The 21,124-nt window shown below is 39.1% G+C and overlaps 1 protein-coding gene across 1 annotated transcript in view; it reads right to left on the bottom strand.

The window, feature by feature from the left end:
- LOC111155113 (collagen type VI alpha 5 chain) overlaps positions 1-21,124 on the bottom strand; it is a 142,161-nt gene that overhangs the window by 21,089 nt on the left and 99,948 nt on the right. The window contains exons 28-37 of the mRNA XM_022515174.1: positions 20,320-20,382; positions 18,984-19,046; positions 16,571-16,606; positions 16,418-16,454; positions 12,908-12,919; positions 10,394-10,878; positions 7,952-8,036; positions 6,715-7,404; positions 4,115-4,199; positions 1,631-1,839 (exon numbers count right to left, since the gene is read on the bottom strand). Of these exons, the coding sequence (XP_022370882.1) occupies positions 1,631-1,839; positions 4,115-4,199; positions 6,715-7,404; positions 7,952-8,036; positions 10,394-10,878; positions 12,908-12,919; positions 16,418-16,454; positions 16,571-16,606; positions 18,984-19,046; positions 20,320-20,382 (1,765 nt within the window). The remainder of the gene's footprint in view (positions 1-1,630; positions 1,840-4,114; positions 4,200-6,714; positions 7,405-7,951; positions 8,037-10,393; positions 10,879-12,907; positions 12,920-16,417; positions 16,455-16,570; positions 16,607-18,983; positions 19,047-20,319; positions 20,383-21,124) is intronic.

Raw genomic sequence — 21,124 nt, 5'->3', positions numbered from 1 at the left:
ACCCAGGCGTCCCGGCCTAGACAACATTTATGATCTGAAACTCAGATTTATTTTAGAGGATAAAAAATATCTATTATCTTAGGTGTGAGACTCACACTGTTTGCAGGCTACCACAACATGACACAACCCTCCATGGAACTCCCAGCACACTTCAACCCACTACAGGAGAAAAGAAGTGGGGCAGGGCAACTAATAATCTACACTTTTTCCTAGTGGAGCCATGTACAATGATTTCTTTGAGCAAAATGAACCTTCCTTTTGCTATAAGTATCTTGATTCCCCAACATCTGGTAAATCAAATGAAAAAAGTCCATTATTACTGAACAAGGGTTGCTAGAAATGGCAACAAAGATGAATTCCTTTTCTTTCTTTTCTTCTTAAATATCCAGTCATATCTGCCTTTTCCTGAAAAGATTCACATTTCTGAGTTATTCGACTTTAGAGTGCTTACCTTTACCAAAATGATCACAATTGGTAATTCGGTATTTAACCTTGTCAAACCACATTTTTTTTTTCTTTTTAAACCAAACCATTATAAATTCCTGTACCATATCATTGAAATGAACACCCAAAATTAATTGTATCTATTAAAAAGAAGAAATGTCTTATTCTCTTCTTTAAGCTATGTCTATATGATAATAAAAATTGCTTAACTAAAAAAATACACACAGTTGAATGCCTTGATGCCAAAGTACTACAGACATTTTGTCTTACTGCATTACATCATTTTTTAAGCCCTATTTTTCAACTAATGGTTGACTTTTTTATTATTAATTCTAGCTTGGAAAAGGAAATTCAGTTGTCTTAAAGGTAAAATGAAAATATTTATATTTCATAAGTAGGAGGACAGGGTGGGGATGTGAGTGTTGAACCCAAGGAAAAGAAAAGGTATTTATTCAAGGAAGTTACTGAGAATGAATGTGATTCATTTTCAGGAATAACTGGTATAAAATTGGCCCCTTTTCCTTTTAAACTTGCATTGTCTAACAACATATGTGCTACTTCTGATGTAATGCATTAAATGCTGGTATTCTGGTCTAATGAGCATTTTGGAAGACTTTAACATGCATAGCTAGAAATGGTTGAAGTCTGTTTAGAATGTCCTGCCTTTCAATGAAAACACAGACAAAAAGCCTACGTATCTGATTTGTTTTAAAGTATTAAATCCTGCCAGAAGGTATTCTTGCTTTGCCACCCAAATGTATAGAGCAGACAGAGGGATAGTCTGTACTCTATCATTTCCAAGTACCTCAAAAATACCATACCTTCTCATGCAATCACAGAGTCTGAGGCACTGGCCCAGCCAGCTTTTAAAGTGATTTTAATCCTTGCTTTGCTCTGATATTCTCTGTATTGTTTCCTTCTACGTCACACTAACCTTCTAGAGAAATCTTAAGCCTGGTGAGAACATCAGGGACATTTCTTAGAGCTTATATCAGTGGTCTTCACAGTGGTGCCCGTTAACTTGTAAACCTTCATTTTCAACCATAGCAGCAGCTGTAGCTACCATCTTGAACTTGAAGAAAAAATCACCTTAGAGAACAGCCTTCATTTACTGGGTTCTCTGCTAGTATTAAAAGACAAGGACCCCGTTATTTAAAAATTCCATCATAACTTTTTGTTTCCTTACCAGAAGTTAAACTTGCAATTTCTTCAGAATTGTGACCTTTCTTCTGTGTGATCTTTAATTCTTGTGGCATAAGCATATGGCTTGGTATGTAAACCAAAGAGTCACTTCCAATGTCCTCCAACACAAAGGAAGAGTCTTTTCCAGCACTTAATTCCTGGCCAATGAAGCTGTTCTCTCCTGAAGAAATATCATGTGGCTCAGGAGTAAATCTAGCAGATAAAAACAGAATTTTTAGATGAATTTTGGTTGCCTTGGGGAATGCAAATAAAATATCTCAACAATTTGATATAGTTACTTAGTCATTTCTTAGAAGAAAACAAGTGGTAAACATTTCAATAAAATTATTATTAATAAATAATAAAATTATTCATTAAGATTTGTTATTATTAAAAAGAATAAACTGATAAATAAACTATTCTTACTTGTCCTTCTTTCCCCCATCTGCTTACAGCCTAATAACTATTACTTGGAATAATATGAGTCTAATTTGCCATAGTTTTAGATAAATGACAAGAAAGTTGATCACAGGTTATTTGGAACAACCATACAATTTCTCAGATTGATGTCACTCTCCACAGAAAATAGAGAAAATAGAAATTGAGACCTGTTCTGAGAAGAATAAGACTATACAAAACTTATCTCATTGACATCAGATCTCTTAAAATGGTGTCTACATTTATATTCTTGGAGTTTATGAATTCTCTGATAATTTGAGAATGTGTTTTTATTTAGATAATGATAGAAAACATATTCAATATTAAGTTGATTCTTATTTTTATTCTATTTATGCACCTTGATGTAATTTCAGTGTCCACGTTCACATTTGTATTTGATACTAGTGTTTGGTACCCGGCAGTATTACTTTGACTATTGGGAGTTAATGAGGAAAGATAAAAAGGTCAGACATAACACATGAATAACACACTCACACAATGATATGATGATATCAAATGATATGATGATATGATGACATGATATGATGTCATCATATGCCAAATGATATGATGACCCACAATATGATATATGTGGGTCATCATATATCATATTGAATGACACTTCTGCAACAGTACAGGTGAAGACATTAGTGAGGAATTAAGGTTTCATGCAACAGAGTAGGTAAGCTGAAAGCAGGTGTACTTCTGCCATACGTGTCATATTTTACATTTTTTTTACCAATATATACCACATTTTTCCAGTTTTCTGGAGTTCTATTTTGGCAAAGCAGAATCATCCATGATATTAAATTAATATTTTAAATTTGTGTCTTACTGATTTTGCTTGGATTTGACGCACATTTATTTTAGTCTGATAGTTGCACAAGAACTACAAACATAGTATTCACAGCCAGATTTATGTTTGTACATGTCTGAATAACATTATAATATTTTGTCTGCAGTTCCATAAGAATTTAAGTGAATTTATGACATTAAATGAATTTATGACTTATTCAATGCTGGGAAATATTGCTTCACATGACATCAGTGTCATGTTGTTCTTCAGGTGTTGGCTGCTGGACACTTCCTTGCTAAACTACTAAGTGAATGAAATTTGAAATTACAGGAATATATACTTGCATGAATTCTGAGCACACTTCATCTTGCCATTGTGTTTCTGGATGTGTGTAAGAGACCTTATCTGTTCTGAGAAACTCTTTGCTTAATTGCAATCTAAGAGGAAGAAGTAATTATGGGCTTAAATCCGGGCTTTCTCAAGGCTGCTGTTGGGGATCCAAGCTTGGGGAAATACAGAGAAGCAGACAGAAACCAAATGGGCCACTTGCTCTGTTTGAAGTTCAAGATTTATTCAGATTAATTATTTATATTGTTACTTAGGATACAATTTTAAGAAAAAAATGCTTATATGTGCAATTACATGGTGGGGTCTTTCATGCCATCTTTTGGGGGGATGAAACAATGAATTGCATGTATCTCCAGACTTCAGTGAGACAATGCTTTGAGATAAACTGTAATAACCGCCTCCCCAGAAGTATAAGAAGGTACAAGAAAATAAGGATTTTGTAAGTAAAAATGGGTTTCAAAGGGGCCATGGATGATGGGTAAGCTTTCACTGGAAGGAACAGGGTTCCAACTGGTGTGACCCAAAACCCAGGAAGGAGAAGACACCATTCACGCAAAGCAGACAAGAGTCCAGTATGGCTAGAACTCAGGGCTGATGCTGGGGAGAGAGGGAAAGGGAGGTTGTGGTGGCTAAGGTCCTATTCTGGAGTAGATTTCAATGTGGGACTTTCTCAGGAAACCATGAACAGAAAGGCAAAACTGTAATACAGCTCATGAGGATGTTACAGAAACATCAATCCAGAAAGCATCCTTGCTGTGTGGCTTCTGCTATAGAAAATGGAAAATATGGGAAGACTTTACTTCAGAGACCTTATTAGCTTCCTCAACCTAATAACCTGCCATCAACAATTATACACCCATCAGTCAATTAACAGTCGCTTGTAAATGGAAGAGATTTCTAACTCACAGGAGATCACTATTTTGATAAGCTTCTTCTGAGATGAGTCTGCAAGCATTCTCAAGCTCTGGTGGGGGGTACTCATTGAATCCTCCTATGGAGAGAGCAGAGTTAGAATTAGGTTTTTAAATCAGAAATTATGTTTTCTAAAGAAAAAGAATCCCAAAAGGAATCTTCTTGAAGCAATCACTGTCACTAAAATATTTCAGCCAGACTTGGCTGGGATGGAAACAGAAAATAGTAGCTGCTAGAAACAGCATTCAAAACTTGATTTTAGAGGGTTTTGCAGCCAAAGAATTACTAGGCCCATGGAAAACAAACCTCCTCAAATTGTTCATTTAAAGGTTAATTGTGATGCAGAAACACATGATTTCCACATGCTCAGGCTAATAGGATCTAAGGGAAATGTTATTCTGAACCCACCAAGCTTTTCACTCAGATTTATGCTAATGAATCAAACCTAGAAATGGTAGCGTTTTATTACATGCTGCTATTTCTGTGCTGCTGTACCCATTAACACCAATTTCCTAGGAGGAAAATAATCAAAGAAAAGGTTTTAGTTTACTAACCTAAATAGTATGCCCTCTTATTCCCTTCCCACTGTCATTCTGTATTAAAAAGAATATCCTTATTTTTCTTCATTCAGGAGAATAGTTTTTAAAGAAGGCTTTTGGCATAGAATGATCCACAATTCCATGAAAATAGTTCAGAGAATGCTTATGGTTTTATAACAGTTGTACTTCTCTAGTTCTAAGATGAGCATTTTTTTTCCCCATTTCTCGGAAATGAGACAAAGTCTTCTAATCAGTTGCATCTGCCAGCTGTCGTTAGTGAAGCGGGAACTGTCATACGGGGGGTGTCGCCTGTGCACGAGGAAGCAGTAAACATGCAGGCACCAAAAATCGTAGAATAAGGGTCAGTAGTTTAGGAACATTTCCAGGCAATATTAGTGAACCAAGCGGTTATGGGCAGGCACTGACCTGGATGTATTTACCAACATTGTTCAGGTGGCGATTAAAAGCAAGCTAGCTCTAATCACTACAAAGCTTAACTTGAAAGCCCAGCAAGAACATCTCTGAATTATTTTATAGTCTTTCAAACGCACTGTGTCACCATCAATCCTGATGACATAAAGGACAATACTGCTTTAAACAGGATAGATCTCAGTGAGTTGGAGTCAAGAAATAGCTCCCAGGAGTCCATTTTTGAATGTGAAGAAGTGTTAGGAATGCCCCCACCAGTCAATTCCACACATATTCCCTGTTCACGCATGCACAAGAGGGACATCTGCCTGTCTGTCTAAAAGGACTCTTTCAATTACTCTAAAATACAAAACTCTAATAGGGAAGCTGGTATCAACATTTAATTGGAAGCACTTTTTCTTTCTTTATACATAATATAATGGTATATCTTACAATTGATTAAAGGTGGAGCTTTCTCTGCAATGGAGAGTGAAAGCTCAAGATATTGTCACGATGGTGCTGTAGGAGATTCCTTAAATACCAGGGCAACTTTGGAATTTAAAGGGTGGTGGGATTGGTTCCAACAGAACCTACATCTAAACCTGGTAGAGTCCCATAAAGAATGGGTTCAGCCCTGATTCTGTAGGATGCCCTAGAGGCAGGGTTTCTCAGTTTCAGTGCTATTGACAATTTGGGCTGCAGCTTTTTGTTTGTTTGTTTAGCAACATCGTTGGTCTCTACATATGAGATACTAGTATCCTCTTTCTTGTTTGTGACCCCCCCCAAAAAAAAAACTCCAGACATTTCCAAAATTTGGGGGGACAAAATCATCCCCAGTCAAGAACCACTGCTCTAGAGATTTTCTCAAATCATTTGTGGGGAAGGTATTTTTATTCTTAATCCTTTGGAGACTGACACTTGTGGTTTCTATCTTGTTATATGAGAGCGAGTACACTGTTCATGCACTTGAATGCTGTGGTAATGTCAAATTGCTTTAAAAGTTTGTGGATGTTTATTCTCAATGTCTGAATTTCTCTCTTGCAGATCAGTTTGGGGATATTACCCAACCAATGGGTGACATTTTGTAGTGCATCGGCCTCGAGCCTTCCTACTCAGTGTCATTATTGGACCAGAAGCATTGACATCACTGGGGAGACTATTAGAAATGCAGACCCTCCACCCTATACATACTGAACCAGGACAAGATTCTGATATGATCTGTATGCTTATGCTCTTTGGGAACAGCATAGGACTGTGCCATCTTTAAACCTTCATACAGGTCTCCAGCGTGTGCCACGGTTGAAAAAAACTAGGTGCAATAGGGCAAACCTTTATGTAAACGCTCATCGAAGGACTGCTGAAACTTCTTTAGGTCAAACAGGTGTGGCTCCAGAGACCTCCAGTCACTCTGTACTGATAGTGCTGAGATTTTGTGTAATGGACATTCTATCATGAAAGAGGTCTCACCACATTATGGCCAAGGTAAAAACCAAGTAGAAGCAGGATGGGTCCCACCCCTGTCCCCGTCTCACCATCTAATTTGTATATTTGGCTTAGCTATAGATTCAAAGATGTGTTAGGCTATGAATACTACTAATGAACACTAAATTTAACAAAACAAAGAAGAAAAACAAAATAATGACTTACGTCTGACTGAATAAACAAATGGCTTTAGAAACTTCATAATATAATCCAGATCTGGTTTATGAATTCTCTCAAGATGTATCAGATGGTGATCAAGTGGGTAGCTGGCTAACTCCTCCATGTCCTCCTTGTATGCAGAGCCCAGGGAAATCACAAATATGACATAGCCTTGGCACTTGGCCCTCAGAGCCACCTTCTTTAAGAATTCTTTTCTCTCATGATATTCTCCAGCTAACAAACATGACAAACAAAACTGACCTTGTGAGATAACAAAAATGACCTTGTGTTTTCTTAAGTTTGGTGTTTGTGGGAAGAGGTTCTCCACAGCCCACAGTAGGGTATGGCCAATGGTAGCTTCTCCTTTAAGCTGCTGGAGGGAAGACTGGATGTGTCTCTTCATTAGGACTCCACTGTTATAAGTTGTAAATCCAAACTCTGTTTTTACCACAGCCTTCTTTCTCCTAGAATTATCCCAAGGAGAATAGCTCAATAGGGCAATCCTATCACCAAAGTCTGAGATTCTAGGGTCTGAGGCAATGTTGAAGTTGTCAATCATGGAGCTCACCAAGGTTTTCACAGCATTAAACTCATCATTTGCTATAGTCCGAGGATTGTGTAAGAGGAAGGCTACATCCATGTATGAATTTTCAGGTAAAAAAATCTCTTTGATGCAAGCATTTGGAAAACATTTATCTGAAAACACAGAGAGACTCATGATTGGTTCAATGTCTGCACAACAAGACACTATTGTTTAAGATCTTTTTCAAGTGATTCAGTGACTGATTACCAAGTATTAATAATCTGATTAGTACCTCTTTAATCTCATATTATTTAAGTTAATGAAGAATTTTCAATGTCCCAATATTTCTGTGGCCACCAGAAGGCAATTTGGGAAGGTTTTTTTTGAAAGCAGATGTAGGTAGCATGTATGCTTGAAGTCTGCAAGTCATGCTTAAACTCATTTAGAAAATATTTTCAGTATTTTAGAGGTTTTTGATACACGCACTACCAAACTGTCCCCAAAGAAAAACCACAACAATTGGGATAGTATTCTAAACAAATTTTCACATTCTGGAAGCTCTAAATATTACAGAGATTGAAACCCTGATGTATGGTATTGGAAGACTGGGAAACTGAAAATAGAATCTATATTCAAAGCCAGAAATATCTGATAAAGTCAGACTTAATAACTTACCCAGTAGGCATTTGTTTCTGCACAATAAATTCTCAAGAGTCTTACCGTAGCAAAGTGTACAACGTCGAAATTTTTCTAATGACTCATTTGGAGAAACTGGGATCACCTGAAATGTTCCAGTGTCGTCAAACTGTAATGAAAAACAAGTATATGCTTATTTGATCATTTTCTTTAACTATTATCATTAAGGATTAGTTTGAAAAACCCCTAACTAATTACCATTGTCTTGCATTATAGCCTTTTCTATTCAGTACATCTCTCTCTTTCTCTCTCTTTCTCCTTCTCTCTCTCTCTCTCTTTCTAACATACACACACACCCACACACCATCCCCCTTTTATTCTAAACAACACAAAGAAGTATGTAAGGGAGGTATCAGCATCTTTATTTTATGGCGAAAAAAATATCACACGATAACCATCAAATTTACCCACCAGGACAAGAATTAAAATCTCACACTTATTTCCAATTCTGAAATTTATCACTGAATCTTACATGCTTCTTTTTCTTCTTCTTCGGTTATTTTTTTAAGTACCCCATGTGGGGCTCAAACTCACAACCCCAGGATCAAGAGTCTCATTTACTACCGACTAAGCCAGCGAGGCACCCCTATATACTTCTGATTATGTACCAGCCGATTATGTACCACACATCAGCTTCTGAAGTTGGATCCTGCAGAAATTTTACCTACATACAAGTTTCCTTTGGCCTCTTTAAACAGTGATCCCAACTATTTCCATCCCAATAACATTATTTAGAAGAAAGCAGGTCTTTCACGTCAAGTGGACTTCCTCAATCACAAATTCTCGTTTAAAAGTTTATTTCCAAAGATAGTAGACAAAAAACATTGTCTAATCAAAATTCTTGGTAGTACATGGCCTGATTTCATGTTTTTTTTTTTTATTGCTTTTCTTGCTTTAATATTTACTGAAATGGGCAATATATGGCATTCATTCATTCTCTAATTCACTCATTCATTCAGTGAGTCAATAGCTATCTATTGGACATTTACTCTGTTTGAGGCACCAGGAAGGCAGATACTTTCGTTACAATGAAAGAAACCCATCATTCCCAGGTGGTGATGAGGTATCTTTCAATCACAAGAATACTCATGTTTTTTCCCCTTTCTCCTCGGGAAAGTAAAGGGTTAGAAAAGCCACACCCTGTTTTACTGCAAAGTGTTAAGTGAGCTTTCGAAAATGCTTATAATTATTCCAGTCTTATAATCAGAAAGTATTTACCACATTCCTTACTATTTCTTTTGTGAACTTTGGATGCTTTGGGTATTATTTTGCATTTGACCTTGCTTGTGCCCCATGGAAAGACTAAAGGCTGCCTTGGTAAATCAAGGAAGTTTATTCATAGGAATAAACCATATGATCTTCATTCATTCATTCGTTCAGTCATTCATCCAACAAATCCTTACTAAATGTCGATAATGTTATAGGTGGTATTCTAGGAACTGGGGACACAAACGAACAAAGCAGATAAAATCTCTACCTTACAGTCTAGTGCAGCAGGGACACATACCATAAAATAACAAATAAGTAAATAATCTAGTATGCTGGGAGATAATCATTTTTAATAGAGAAAACTTTGACTTCCTACAATCCTTTCTGTCAGTTTCTATTGTGACTCTCCCTGTGGCTCCTATTCCCAAAAACTACTTGGATGTGTCATGAACAGATTAGTTCTCTTTGTGTTAAAGAGTGCTTCTTTTTCTTTTTAAAGTAGAAATATAGGTATTTGTGTATATATCTAGACTTTTATAACCTCTTAGACAACACCATGGTTTCACCAGGAGCATGTAGTTCATGGACAATCTGAATATATTTAAGAACAGTAGAACAGTAGATGGAGAAATTCTTCAGTTTTGGGGGGAGAGGCAGAAACATAGATTCTCATAAGAATCTGTTGATCCAAACCTCTCTTGGGTTCATACATTCATTTTCATTAAATGTTTTACACAACATTAGGGTTCAGAGAGCCTCTAAACCTCATCTGTCATAAGTTAAGACCAGCTAGTCAATGAGATACAGCAAACAGATGACAGATGTGAGAAACACCTGATCTGCAGGGGGCTGGTAGAGCCCCAAATTCGTGGTCCCTTCTGTCAGACACACCTTAGTTGGAATTCTGATTTAACCATTTATTAGCTGCACAAAATTGGAGAAGTCTCTCAAACTCTCTGGACCTCAGTTTCTTCATTTTTAAATGGAGATAACAACAACATTCACTTCAGAGGACTGTGAGCATGTAGGTAAAGTTCTAGGGACAGCGCCTAGTGCACAGCAGGAACTGAGCAAGTGTGGCCGCCGTCATTTCTGACTACTGTTGTTATCAGACACTGGATTTCATGGACCCTGGCAACAATACAGCTGGGGAAATTGCAGAAAAAGAGAGACCCTCTATCCCACCTCCAACCTTACTCCCTGCTATCCCCATCTTACCACGTGATACAGGCAGAAGTTGCCAAGGGAAGTTCTTACCTCAAAAGCCTCAAGGAAAGTCCTTTCATTAAAAGCAAAGACCGCTGGGCTGATATCTAGGGCACTGAACTCCATGGTGGCCGTGATGATGGACGACCGACTGGCCGCTTGCCCGTTGCTGAAAAACACAGCGACCTTCCTCACACTGGCTCCTGCGTGTGTCCGCTTGAAAACGTTCCGGGCCACAAACCTCATTGCATTACCAATGTCTTGGGCTTCTGTGGGGGTTTGATATTTCAACTGGGAAATAAGCTGGAGGAGCTGCTTCTTGTTACGGTAGTCTGACCCACGGATGAGGTAGCTGGTGCCTGAGTCATAGGAAACTACAACAACTCTGGCTCCCACGGGGCAGTTACTTTCCCTGATGTTAAGGTCATTGATAATGGATGTGATGACTTCCCTCATTTCGTCAAATCTCTGTTCGGAGATGTCGTAGGACTGGTCCAGGGCAAATACCAGCTCTGTTGGGTACACTGGACACTCTTCTGCAAACAGGAAAAGCAGAAGTATGAAGTCATTTTGCTGATCAGAGGCCCTTCCTGTGCCTTTCCCTCCAGGGCTGAGGCTGGTTCACACCACGGGCTAGGGAGATGAGGGGTTGCCTCCAGCTCCAGCACTAGAGGGAAGCACAAGTAACTCGTTGTTCCCATGAAGGTGTTACATGAGTCTAGAGCGTCCATATGTGGCGGTATGAATGCTCAGACTTCACAGCCCGCAATCAGCCTGCTATTTATAAAGAAATTGATGGGAGTGTCTGGGCTCATAGAAGAGTTCTGAATCCTGATCATGGTGATGGTTACATGAATCTATGCATGTGCTGAAAGGGAACTCACACAAAAAAATGAGTTTTACTGTAAGTAAATTTTTTAAAACATGAATAAAAGGAAACGATAGCTTTGAGGGTTTTGAAAGTTTACTGTCTTCAAAAATCTTCAGACATGATCTACTAATGACTATAGTCAGTTGGAAGATTTTCATCCACTTAGGCAACAAATATTCACTCAGTAGCATGCTGGCTGACATACCAGGTGACATACACCAAGATACATGCAAAGATGACCGAAATTCAAGCCTGCCCTCAAGGACTCTTTCCTGGAGAGGATTGCCCCACGGAAAAGTACAGAGTGACTATTACTCTTGATGAGCATTTGGAGGACAAAGAGGCTGTTTCCCAAGAGAGGGGTCCTCAGGGCCCTCATGGAAGTCAGCTTTTAAATGAAAGCAAGGGTGGCTGGACCCCAGCAGGCTTGCAATGAACTGTTCTAAAAATGGGGCTGTCTGCAATTTCCAACTCAATGCTAATATTCTTCTGATGATTGGACTTTGGGAATCTCATAGAGAATCTGCACTATGTATCAAACCTAACTGTTCAAAGTGCTATTAAATTCTCAACATAGGAAGAGAAAAAGCAGTTATTTAAAAAACCAACAGCCTCATCTATATAGGCTGCTCTACTATCCTCAATCTGGCTAAGTCCCCAAGCACATTAGACTCTAAATAACCCACACACCAACCCACTGTTCTCAGCAATAGGATGGGAGAGGAAAGGTTGATCTAGAGATGTCTTGAGTCAAGGAATTTTCAGTGAAGAAAAAAATATCAAAGCCAATAATGAACAATAAAATATGAAAAATTAAGTATTCTTCCCTTCTTAGCCCTAATACTAAAATTATTAAAGAAGTGATAGGCAAGCATCTTCAAGACTGACCTATTGTCACAGATTCTCCCAGAAAGCAGAACCAGTTTCTGTTTATTTTTATTGTCTTCTTTTCCTAGGGCCCAGCAGGGTATCTGATAAATTTAATTCAAATCCATGAAATTTTATTGGGTACTTACATGTGTAAGTTTTGTGTTTTTTTCATTTGTTTGTTTGTTTTTCAGAATTAAAGCTCATGATGCCAAATGTTGGGATAAGCTCAAACTTTTGGAATAAGTCCCTATGGGTCTACTTCAGAAGGCTTCTGGAAGTCCAGGCATTCTTCATCTTGACATAACTGCTTCAGCAACAATGGAGTCCAAGGGATCTATGGTGCCCTGGGACACCCACTGCAGTCCAGGCCCCAGGAAGATCATCCACGGCAAGGTCAGGTGTATAAGATGTGGGCACTTGGTGAGATGAAAGATGTGTATGGGTCAGAGACAGGAAAGGAAATATCACCAGTCCAAGAAGCCAGTGTCCACAGGGTCAGCAACAGAGCAAAAGAATGTGGTCATTCAGAGCCCCGTCCCTGAGTTCCCCAGTAATGCGACCTCCTCTGTGAAGAGACTGAACTGTGAACTGAGACAAGACCTGGAAAGCACAATAGTGTGAAGGGGATCGGGGCTGGGTGTCACCATCTTACAATCAGGTAGAAACATGACATTGACAGCTATAGCCATAATCACAGGATAGAAGTGTCTGCATAGAAGGAAGAAGTCCTTTTTCCCATGCAGCTGAGAGTTTCTCTTAAATGGGTCTTGTCAGAATGCAGTTAATTACTTCAACAAGAAGCACAGTACAGTAAGAATACTCACCTTTCCAGCAAGCTATAAAAACAGAGAGAGAGAAGAATTGGTTATATTTTTGGCACAGACTAAATATAATCCCCTAGAACAAAATTTCAGCAAACCTTAATATTTTGTTTGACTCTACTTACAGATGAGGCTAATTCCTAAATTATAGGAAGCCAAGGTTGGAGACCTGAGAAACATGTACACAGAATTTCACTAATAGGGAACCTTCCTGACCTTTTCTCCTTGTGAGCCATGGCCAGCAGTTTTCAGCACAATCTCAGTTGAAATCTGAAACACTGATCACTTGTCTTCGAAGCAGAATAGATGAGGCTCTGATTAAAAGGCAAGATAGCTCAAATTCAATTTGTTTTGTCTCTCTTCCTATAGCCTTGAGTGTCATTCAGCAAGGCAAGGCTAAAATATGAGGGCTTATTTTCTTCCCAGATGAACCCCTTGGGAACCTCTCTTTTCCTGCAGAAATGTGGGGATTTCCCAATAACCTTGGTCTTTGTTTAAAAATACAGTTGCTGCGTTTGAGTGCTCTCTGTATCTAGGGAGAGTTGGGAAAGCCCCTAAGGATTTCTCCTGAGCAAAACAGCATCTGGTTTTTCTAAGTGATTTACTCTGTGAGTTGGGGACCAATCTGGGGGAGATGTTGGTAAATCTTTAGAAAGCAATGGCCTGACAATTTCCTTGCTAATGTTTCTCAATTCTTAAAAAGCAAATGAGTCCCTTCGATATAATAAGATTTTATCAGCACTGGGAACAACCTAGCTTCCACCCTGCTGTCCCACAGCTCATGCTTTCTCATGTCACCCCTATTAACACCTTTGAACTGTCTTAATCCTGTGGCTGCTGAGGTGCTAACCACCAACAGACGGGATCAGAACCCACAGCCTCCTCTGCATCTCAAGGCCTGCCATGGATCCCTTTTGCTCTGAGAACCTCCATTTGTTCACCGGCATCTTGCTGTGAGGCTAGAAACACGGGCTTTGGTCGGATGCACCTGTCCAGGTTTGAGTGTGACAAAGCTGCTTGACTTCGGGGAAACCACTTGATCTCTTTTCATGTGTTTATTTTTCCTAAAACTCTTCTTTACTTATGTCCCTAATTCTAATCATTTGGGTCTTCCTATTTTATTTGCAACTGGTGGACAGGCTGCTAAGGTGGGCCAGTCAGGGCTTTGATCATGCACCTGACTACCTACTTGGGTTATTATTCACGTGTTGATGGTCTTTTGGGCTGACATTAGGAGACTAACTGTCTCAACCTGTGATAGTGACCGATGTTTTATGGTTAATTGTTTAGTTTCAGGATGTCTCGCAAAGGTCACCTCTTCAGAGCCTGCTAGACAGGTGCTACTGTGGTCCTGTCTAAGCTATAAAATAAGATACTGGGGTGATTTTGTCTTAGTTGTCCCAGCTCCCCGTTTTCTTATTGGGGACGCTGGCCCTGACCACCTAACTGTCCAATTAACTCCTAACACAACCACCAGCATTCTGCATTCCCCTTAGCCCCCTATTTTGGATGGGGTCCCAGTCACCATCTCAGGATCTGGGCATGTTGCAGGACTGGGGTGTTACAGGACTGAGGAACAGATGTGGTAGACCAGGAGGCCCTGCAGGAGTCCGACCCTCAGGGCCTCCATGATGTCACCTGTAAAGCTAGGCCCTCTGAATTAGCTCTAAAGACCTGTCACCCAAATGGCATCTTGGTTCTGCATTCTGGAGGTCCATGCTCCCCGGTCAGCAATGTTTGGTTACAGAACCCACACTCCCCTGGCCCCCTCATTTCCTGGCTAACTTCTTTCATTCAGTGTTGGAAAACTGTCTTCAAATCTCTAACCCTTCACAGCCTGGTATTTACCTCCTGCACTGCTTCCTTCTCCTTTGTTCTGCCTTGGGAAGGTATCTGTTGATTTCCTGAGAAGAACTCCCCTGCCCTACAATGGCTCTCCCTCTGTCCTCCTCCTGGAGCCCCAGGCCCTGGTTCTCACTTCCTCTGGGTACTGGACAGCCTTTCTACTTCTCAAGGAACATCTTCCACCAGGGTCCCCTTCATTTGAATCTTCTCTCCCTTGGCCTTTTCCTGCTTCTTTTCAAACTACGACATTTGCGGAACTTCCCCATCTCTGCAATGCCATTTGCTGTCCTTTGGCCCCACTCTTTCTGCAAAGATGTCTTCCTGGATTCATCCTTTGGGTTTTTGTTTCTTTCTCTGTAGTTTCACATCCTTAGGACCTCACCCATCCCTGTGGCCTCAAGGACCACAAGTGTGTGAGTGACTTCAACACCGCAGTCTCTTTACTTGATCCGTACCTTTATGACAGTCTGTTTATTTAGTTGCCTGGAGATCACTTCATTTAGGGCTCACACAATATCCCCCTACCTCTAAAATGTTTAAAGTCATCCTATTTTCCCACTAAGCAAGTTTCCCTTCACAGTTCCTCCTGCCTTCTCATCCACAGTGATACTAAGCCTCTCCCACTCTGGCCTTGTACTTATTTCAAACTTGTTTTTCTTTTTATTCTTTCCTCACCCCATACTTGCAATGACTACATCTTTATCCAGTTCCTGCAGTAAAGTCTCACCAATTCTCCCATCTTAAATTCTTCTGACAGTGATCATATAAGCATCATTGTAAGTCAACATGGAAGCAAGAAAAAAGATCATTTGAAATTCTACCACTCTAACAAAGTAAGTGGCTACATTTTTCTACTTTTGCTTTGACAGCTTGTTTCTGTGTAAATATTTACCTATACATAAAAATAATGAGGATCCAATTTAATTTTCTGCTTTTTAACGACAATATTATTCATATTCTGATAGAGTCTTCAAAAAAACCAGTATCTGCTTAGTATTTGATCAGAAGATGATGTACCATAACCCAATTATTTTCTAAGTTCAAATAGTCTAAAGGTATATTCATTTTGCTCTAATGAATAGTATTTCGACAAGCATATTTGCCTATAATTTTTTTTCTTTTATTTCCTTAGGATAAATTGTTAGAAATGAGATCACTGGTCTTTTTCTACCTCGTTTCCCCTTCTTCCCAACCAAAGACAATATATTTGTTGACTCCTGCTTTATTCCTCTGCTCAAAATATTTTCTTGCTGCTCCCCATTACTTCCCCATAACTGGATTCAAGTACCCCATCCAAAAAGACTTTATTACTAAGTAACTAACTGACTAAACACAAATCTCCATGTTCATCCCTTGAACACCAGGCCCTTGCAGATCTTTGTACAACATCATGTGAGCTAATTCACATACCATTTGAGTTGGATTTGTTTCTCACAAGCACATTTTCTCTCCTATATGAATCACACTTCTTAAGTCTTACTTATACCCCTTCCCATCACACCTTTGAAGTGAGCTCTTCCTACAGCAAGTACTCAGGACAAAGCTGTTGTAGAGGACACATGCCACCAGTGGATTCAGCTTACTGATTCTGCATACCCACACCACATTCATCCTAAGTGCCCTCACCAATCCATAGACCCCCTTGTCCCATTACACACAGATACTCACGACTATGGTCCCTCAAGAACTGGATCAGATCACATTGCTGTAAATAAAAAAAGAGAAAGAGAACAGAAACATGAGCACAGGGACCTATGAGTGGCCAGATTTATTGGTCAGTGGACTGGTTAGGTTTTCACTTGTGAATAAGGAGATACATACGGAATATACAGGCTTCCCTGCCATGCCTTTCATGCCCTAAGAAAATAAAACAGAGCAAGTTATTGGGATGTGAACTGGAGTCTTTAGTGACAAAGCAAGAGTAAAGAAAAAATACCTCGTTCTTAAAAATGCAGCTGGCAGAGAATGGTTAAAGTATTCCAGAACTGGTAGATTACAGTGCTATTTCTCCACTTAAATCAATGGTGTAAATGTCTTTGTTTCAGTGTTGGATCAGTTAAGCTAATGTCTGCCCAGAGTGAACTGAATTACTTTTCAAGGTGAGAAGTAAAGAAATAAAAGTATTTCTTAAAGATGTTTGAACTAAGGATATAACACTTAGAAGGTACTTCTCATGAGAAAACTTGAAATGTAAACCACAGGCTTCCCAAAGCATGCCACAGGGAGAGGAATTTGTTGAGAATTCAGAGGTACAGATGTATTGTGAATCAAGGAATTTAAAATGCAAGGTGGTAACATACAATCTCTACATCTGTGAAAGAACCAGAAATAATTAAGTAGCAAAATGGGCATTATACAAAAGAAGAGCTTTACACAAAGAGTAAGTTCATAAATGCTAAGAGGTCATAAACAAAGGAGTACATGTAATTGGCTGAAATGAATCAAGGAAGCTTCCTAAAAAATAAATAAGTAAATAAATAAACAAATAAATAAAGGCAATACTGTCTTCACAGCTTGAACTTTTCTCCCCTTATTACTTCCTTTTCTCAGGATCAGGCTGCTTCTTCGCAGCAGTTCTTAACATGTTCAACGCACACAGATCTCTTGGGGAACTGGTGAATGCTAGTATGCTGGCTCCAGAAAATGCTATTACAGGCTCACATTTGTACAATTTCACTGGCCTCAGAAGCTCAACCAGGGATATCTGTGTAAGACCCCTGTTCTAAATGACAACTGGGTCATCCGTCTGTCTATCCAACCACCCATCCATCCATTCAATAAACAGTTAAATGTCTGTTGAATGCTGAGGTGGCCCATTGTGTGGTGCTGGTGTTATCCAGAAATGTTGTGGCATCCATAATTGTACCCCCTGGAGCACAGATTCTTCCTGCTAGAATCAGGAAATTACATATCTGAGAGAGGCAGAGTCTCATCCTTCCTTTCGTAGGTTATGGCGGAAGACAGAAAAGAATGCATTGATTTAAAACAGAGAGAAGAACAGTTTTTGGCTAATAAATAGAGAAGGCAGCCTACATCTTACAGAGGATCAGAGCTCCAGAACATCTGTCTAAAGGACCAAGTTAGAAAAGAACTTCAAGTTCTTAAGCAAAGGCTGAGGATTGAAAGCCCAAGACAAAGAAGCTGATCTGATTCGAGCAGACCAGCAGACCCAAGATGGAGAAGTCACATTCTGGTAGAGCAGCAAGCCTGGGACAGTGAAACCAGGCTCTAGTGGACCAGTAGGGCCAAGCACAAGGCTGGGAAGATGCAGGACCCCCACATGAGATCTCCAGAATCTGAAAAGGAAATCAATTCAGACCAGATCAGCATGGCTCAGAGTTTAAGTCTCACCCAGGGGACTACATATTCACCAGATCCTTAACATGAAAGAAAATAAAAAGATGTATTAGAGAACCCTTAATAGCGTGTTGACTCTCATCCTATTGTTGTCCACAAAACATCCGTGCTTTTGTTTTCTCTCTAAGGTCCCAAGTTGAAGAACTCCAGGTAGTCACAAAACACTCAGGGTGCACAGAACAGGATGGACTGTCTCTCTACTCTGTACACAATGCTTCCTACACCTCTACACAAACTCAGGTGCTGGCAACTTTTAGCTCTTACCTGACTTTGCTCATCAGGGGAGAGAGATGTGTAAATAAATCATTATGATAACAGCAGAGGCACTGAAATAGAGATATGGATGTTTCATCACTGGGAGATGGGCCTGACTCTGCCGGGGAATGCTTCCAGAGGTGACATTTTTCTTGCAGTGGAAGCATAGTAGGAAGCTGCGGTTATATTTCCTGATCTCTCTGGAGTCTACATTTTGAAGATGGGGAGGCAACAGCAGTGATTGGGGAAACTATCAACTTGTCTTGCATGCTAAACTTTACCAGGAGACCTTTATGGAGCTTCCATATTCCCATTCCTATTTTTAAACTTTAGTAAAAAAATAACAGTAACAGCTAATATTTGCACTGAACTTTATCAGTCACAAAGAGTGCTCATATTTGAGAATCTGGTCCTCACTCCTACCCTTTGAGGTGGTAGGACAGGATCTGTTGTCCCATTTTAGAAGTAAACTGAGAGAGCAGTTTGACCAGCCCAACGGCACATAGCTAGCAAGAAGTAGAACTTGGACTTGAACCAGTGCTCTGACTTTAAAACTGTGCCCCTCCGGGGAACATCCTAAAAACAAGCACAGGCTACTACTTAGTTCTAGCGGTGTACTTACTCTCCGTCCAGGAGGGCCCGGGGGTCCTGGAGGTCCCTGTTCACCTTTCAGGCCTACAGTGAGCTGCAGATAAGAACATGCTTTAGTTTCCACACTGTTGATATCCTTGGAAACCACCTCAGTTTTAATGAGACTTTATACTTCAAAAACACTTTTTTAAAGATTTTATTTATTTAGAGAGTGCATGATCTGGGGGAGGGGCAAAGGGAGAGGAAGAGTGAGAATCTCAAGCAGACTCAGGGCTGAGCACAAGCCCAATATGAGGCTTGAACCCACAACCTGAGATTATGAACTGAAATTATGAATTGATTATGAATGAAATCAGGAGTCAGACACTTAACTTACTGAGCCACCCAAGCATCCCTTCCAAAAAAAAAAATGTTTTTAAAGAAAGCAACTATTAATTCAAGTCAAGTAAATTCCTTACTTATAATGTAAATAGCCATTCTTAACCATTGGAAAACCTCCCTTTTCCTCTTAGCCTCTCCATTTAGTGACATACTTTGCTCTGGCACTGGCTGTGCAATTGAATCTAAATTAGTCATAAACTAGGATTGGTGCTAAAAAAAAAAAAAAGCAAATATACTAGAGCACACAGAGATCTAATTAAAAACTTCCCATCTGCAAAGGATCCAATACAAAAAATAATTCTCCACATACAAAAGAGGACATGGGTGGGCTGTGTCACTCCTATACTTCAAGGTGATGGATATGGACACTAATGAAATTTATCCAGCTGGATAGAAAATATCTGTTGAATTGCATCTCTTTCATGCTGATAATGATCACTGATATTACACTCCCACTTCAAAGTAAAAAGATGCTTGTCTCAGCATTTTGTTTTTTAAAAAAACTGTAACATTTTACTCTACACTTGGCTAATTAGAAGATCTCAACAGCCTTCTTTAAAATGAATGCCCGAGATGACCTTGGTCATGGGTGGTAGAATTGTCAGAAAATTCTCAGGGACACGGTGGGAAGATGTCAGCTGCATTTCTGCTCAGGGTTAATATTCTGGACTTTAATATATGCCTTAGAAAATATTGGAAGGCACTGACATTTCTTGGAACAACCAGTTATCAATCTATAAATCTTTAAAATAGTTCAGATTCATGGAACCATAGAATTTTAGAGCTGAAAGTGATCTTTGGTGTCAAGTTCAAGTCTCACGTTACAGAAATAGAGACTCTGAAAAGGTGTGGTAAAGGTCACACAGCCTGGGAGTGGCATTTCAGATGCCCCTGGGTTAGATCAATAATCCACATTTATTATTACACATAAAAGCCAGGGTCTTCCAAAGAAACATTTATTATTTCTGGAATTATAAGCCACTTACTGTTAATCCCCTAAATCCTTTGGGTCCAGGGCCCCCAGGAATTCCAGGGTCACCGACAGCACCCTAAAGATTCAGATATATGGAATCAATGTATTAAAATATTTGCTATGAAAGAATAAAAATAATTCTCTCTAAAACTTAATTGATCTTATAACTATACTGTATCTTAAACGTTAAAAGTCACCTTCTCCTGTTGCTTGGAACTCAGTCATTGATAAACTTAATTATTCTCCAAACTATTTTTAATTTTCTAAGAATACAAATATTTATGCAATAATTATCAAGGCAATGTCTACCCAATCCGTTTTTTAAAATATCTAAAGGAAAAAATGCTTGAAAATCAGGGAAAACATATGGAGTATTAACTATAGAAAATACTAAATAATTAATTACTTCCTAAATTCATGAATCATTTCTGAAAAAGCTGAAGGAAAAAAAAATAATTTACTCTGACCTTGGTAGGAAATGAATTTTAGTACCTATTTATCAAAAAACTAATTTCATGTTTATCCCTAAACTGAAATATGCTAATTTTCTCCTTTTATCAGTAAATTAGAAAATTGGTCTTCTACAAAGAGAACTCTTGTCCTAACATTTATATACTTCTCTCTTGCACTCATCTCTAGTTAAGGAAAGAATTTCTTCTGGCACTTCAACCATTCAAAGCACTTTTATGATGATTCAAAAACTGGCTGTTTTCCTGTAGTTGATTTGATTTGATTGGACTTCAATTTCTTGTAATCCATATTTTGTATTTTAATTTGAGGACCAACTATTGGGAGACACTCTTCTGGATAGGACACTT

This window comes from Enhydra lutris, unplaced genomic scaffold (assembly GCF_002288905.1).
Source record: "Enhydra lutris kenyoni isolate GAN:26980312 unplaced genomic scaffold, ASM228890v2 scaffoldscaffold39, whole genome shotgun sequence".
NCBI lineage: Eukaryota > Metazoa > Chordata > Mammalia > Carnivora > Mustelidae > Enhydra > Enhydra lutris.
The sequence above is the reverse complement of the archived record's forward strand: the minus strand, read 5'-3'. Positions and strand labels throughout refer to the sequence as shown.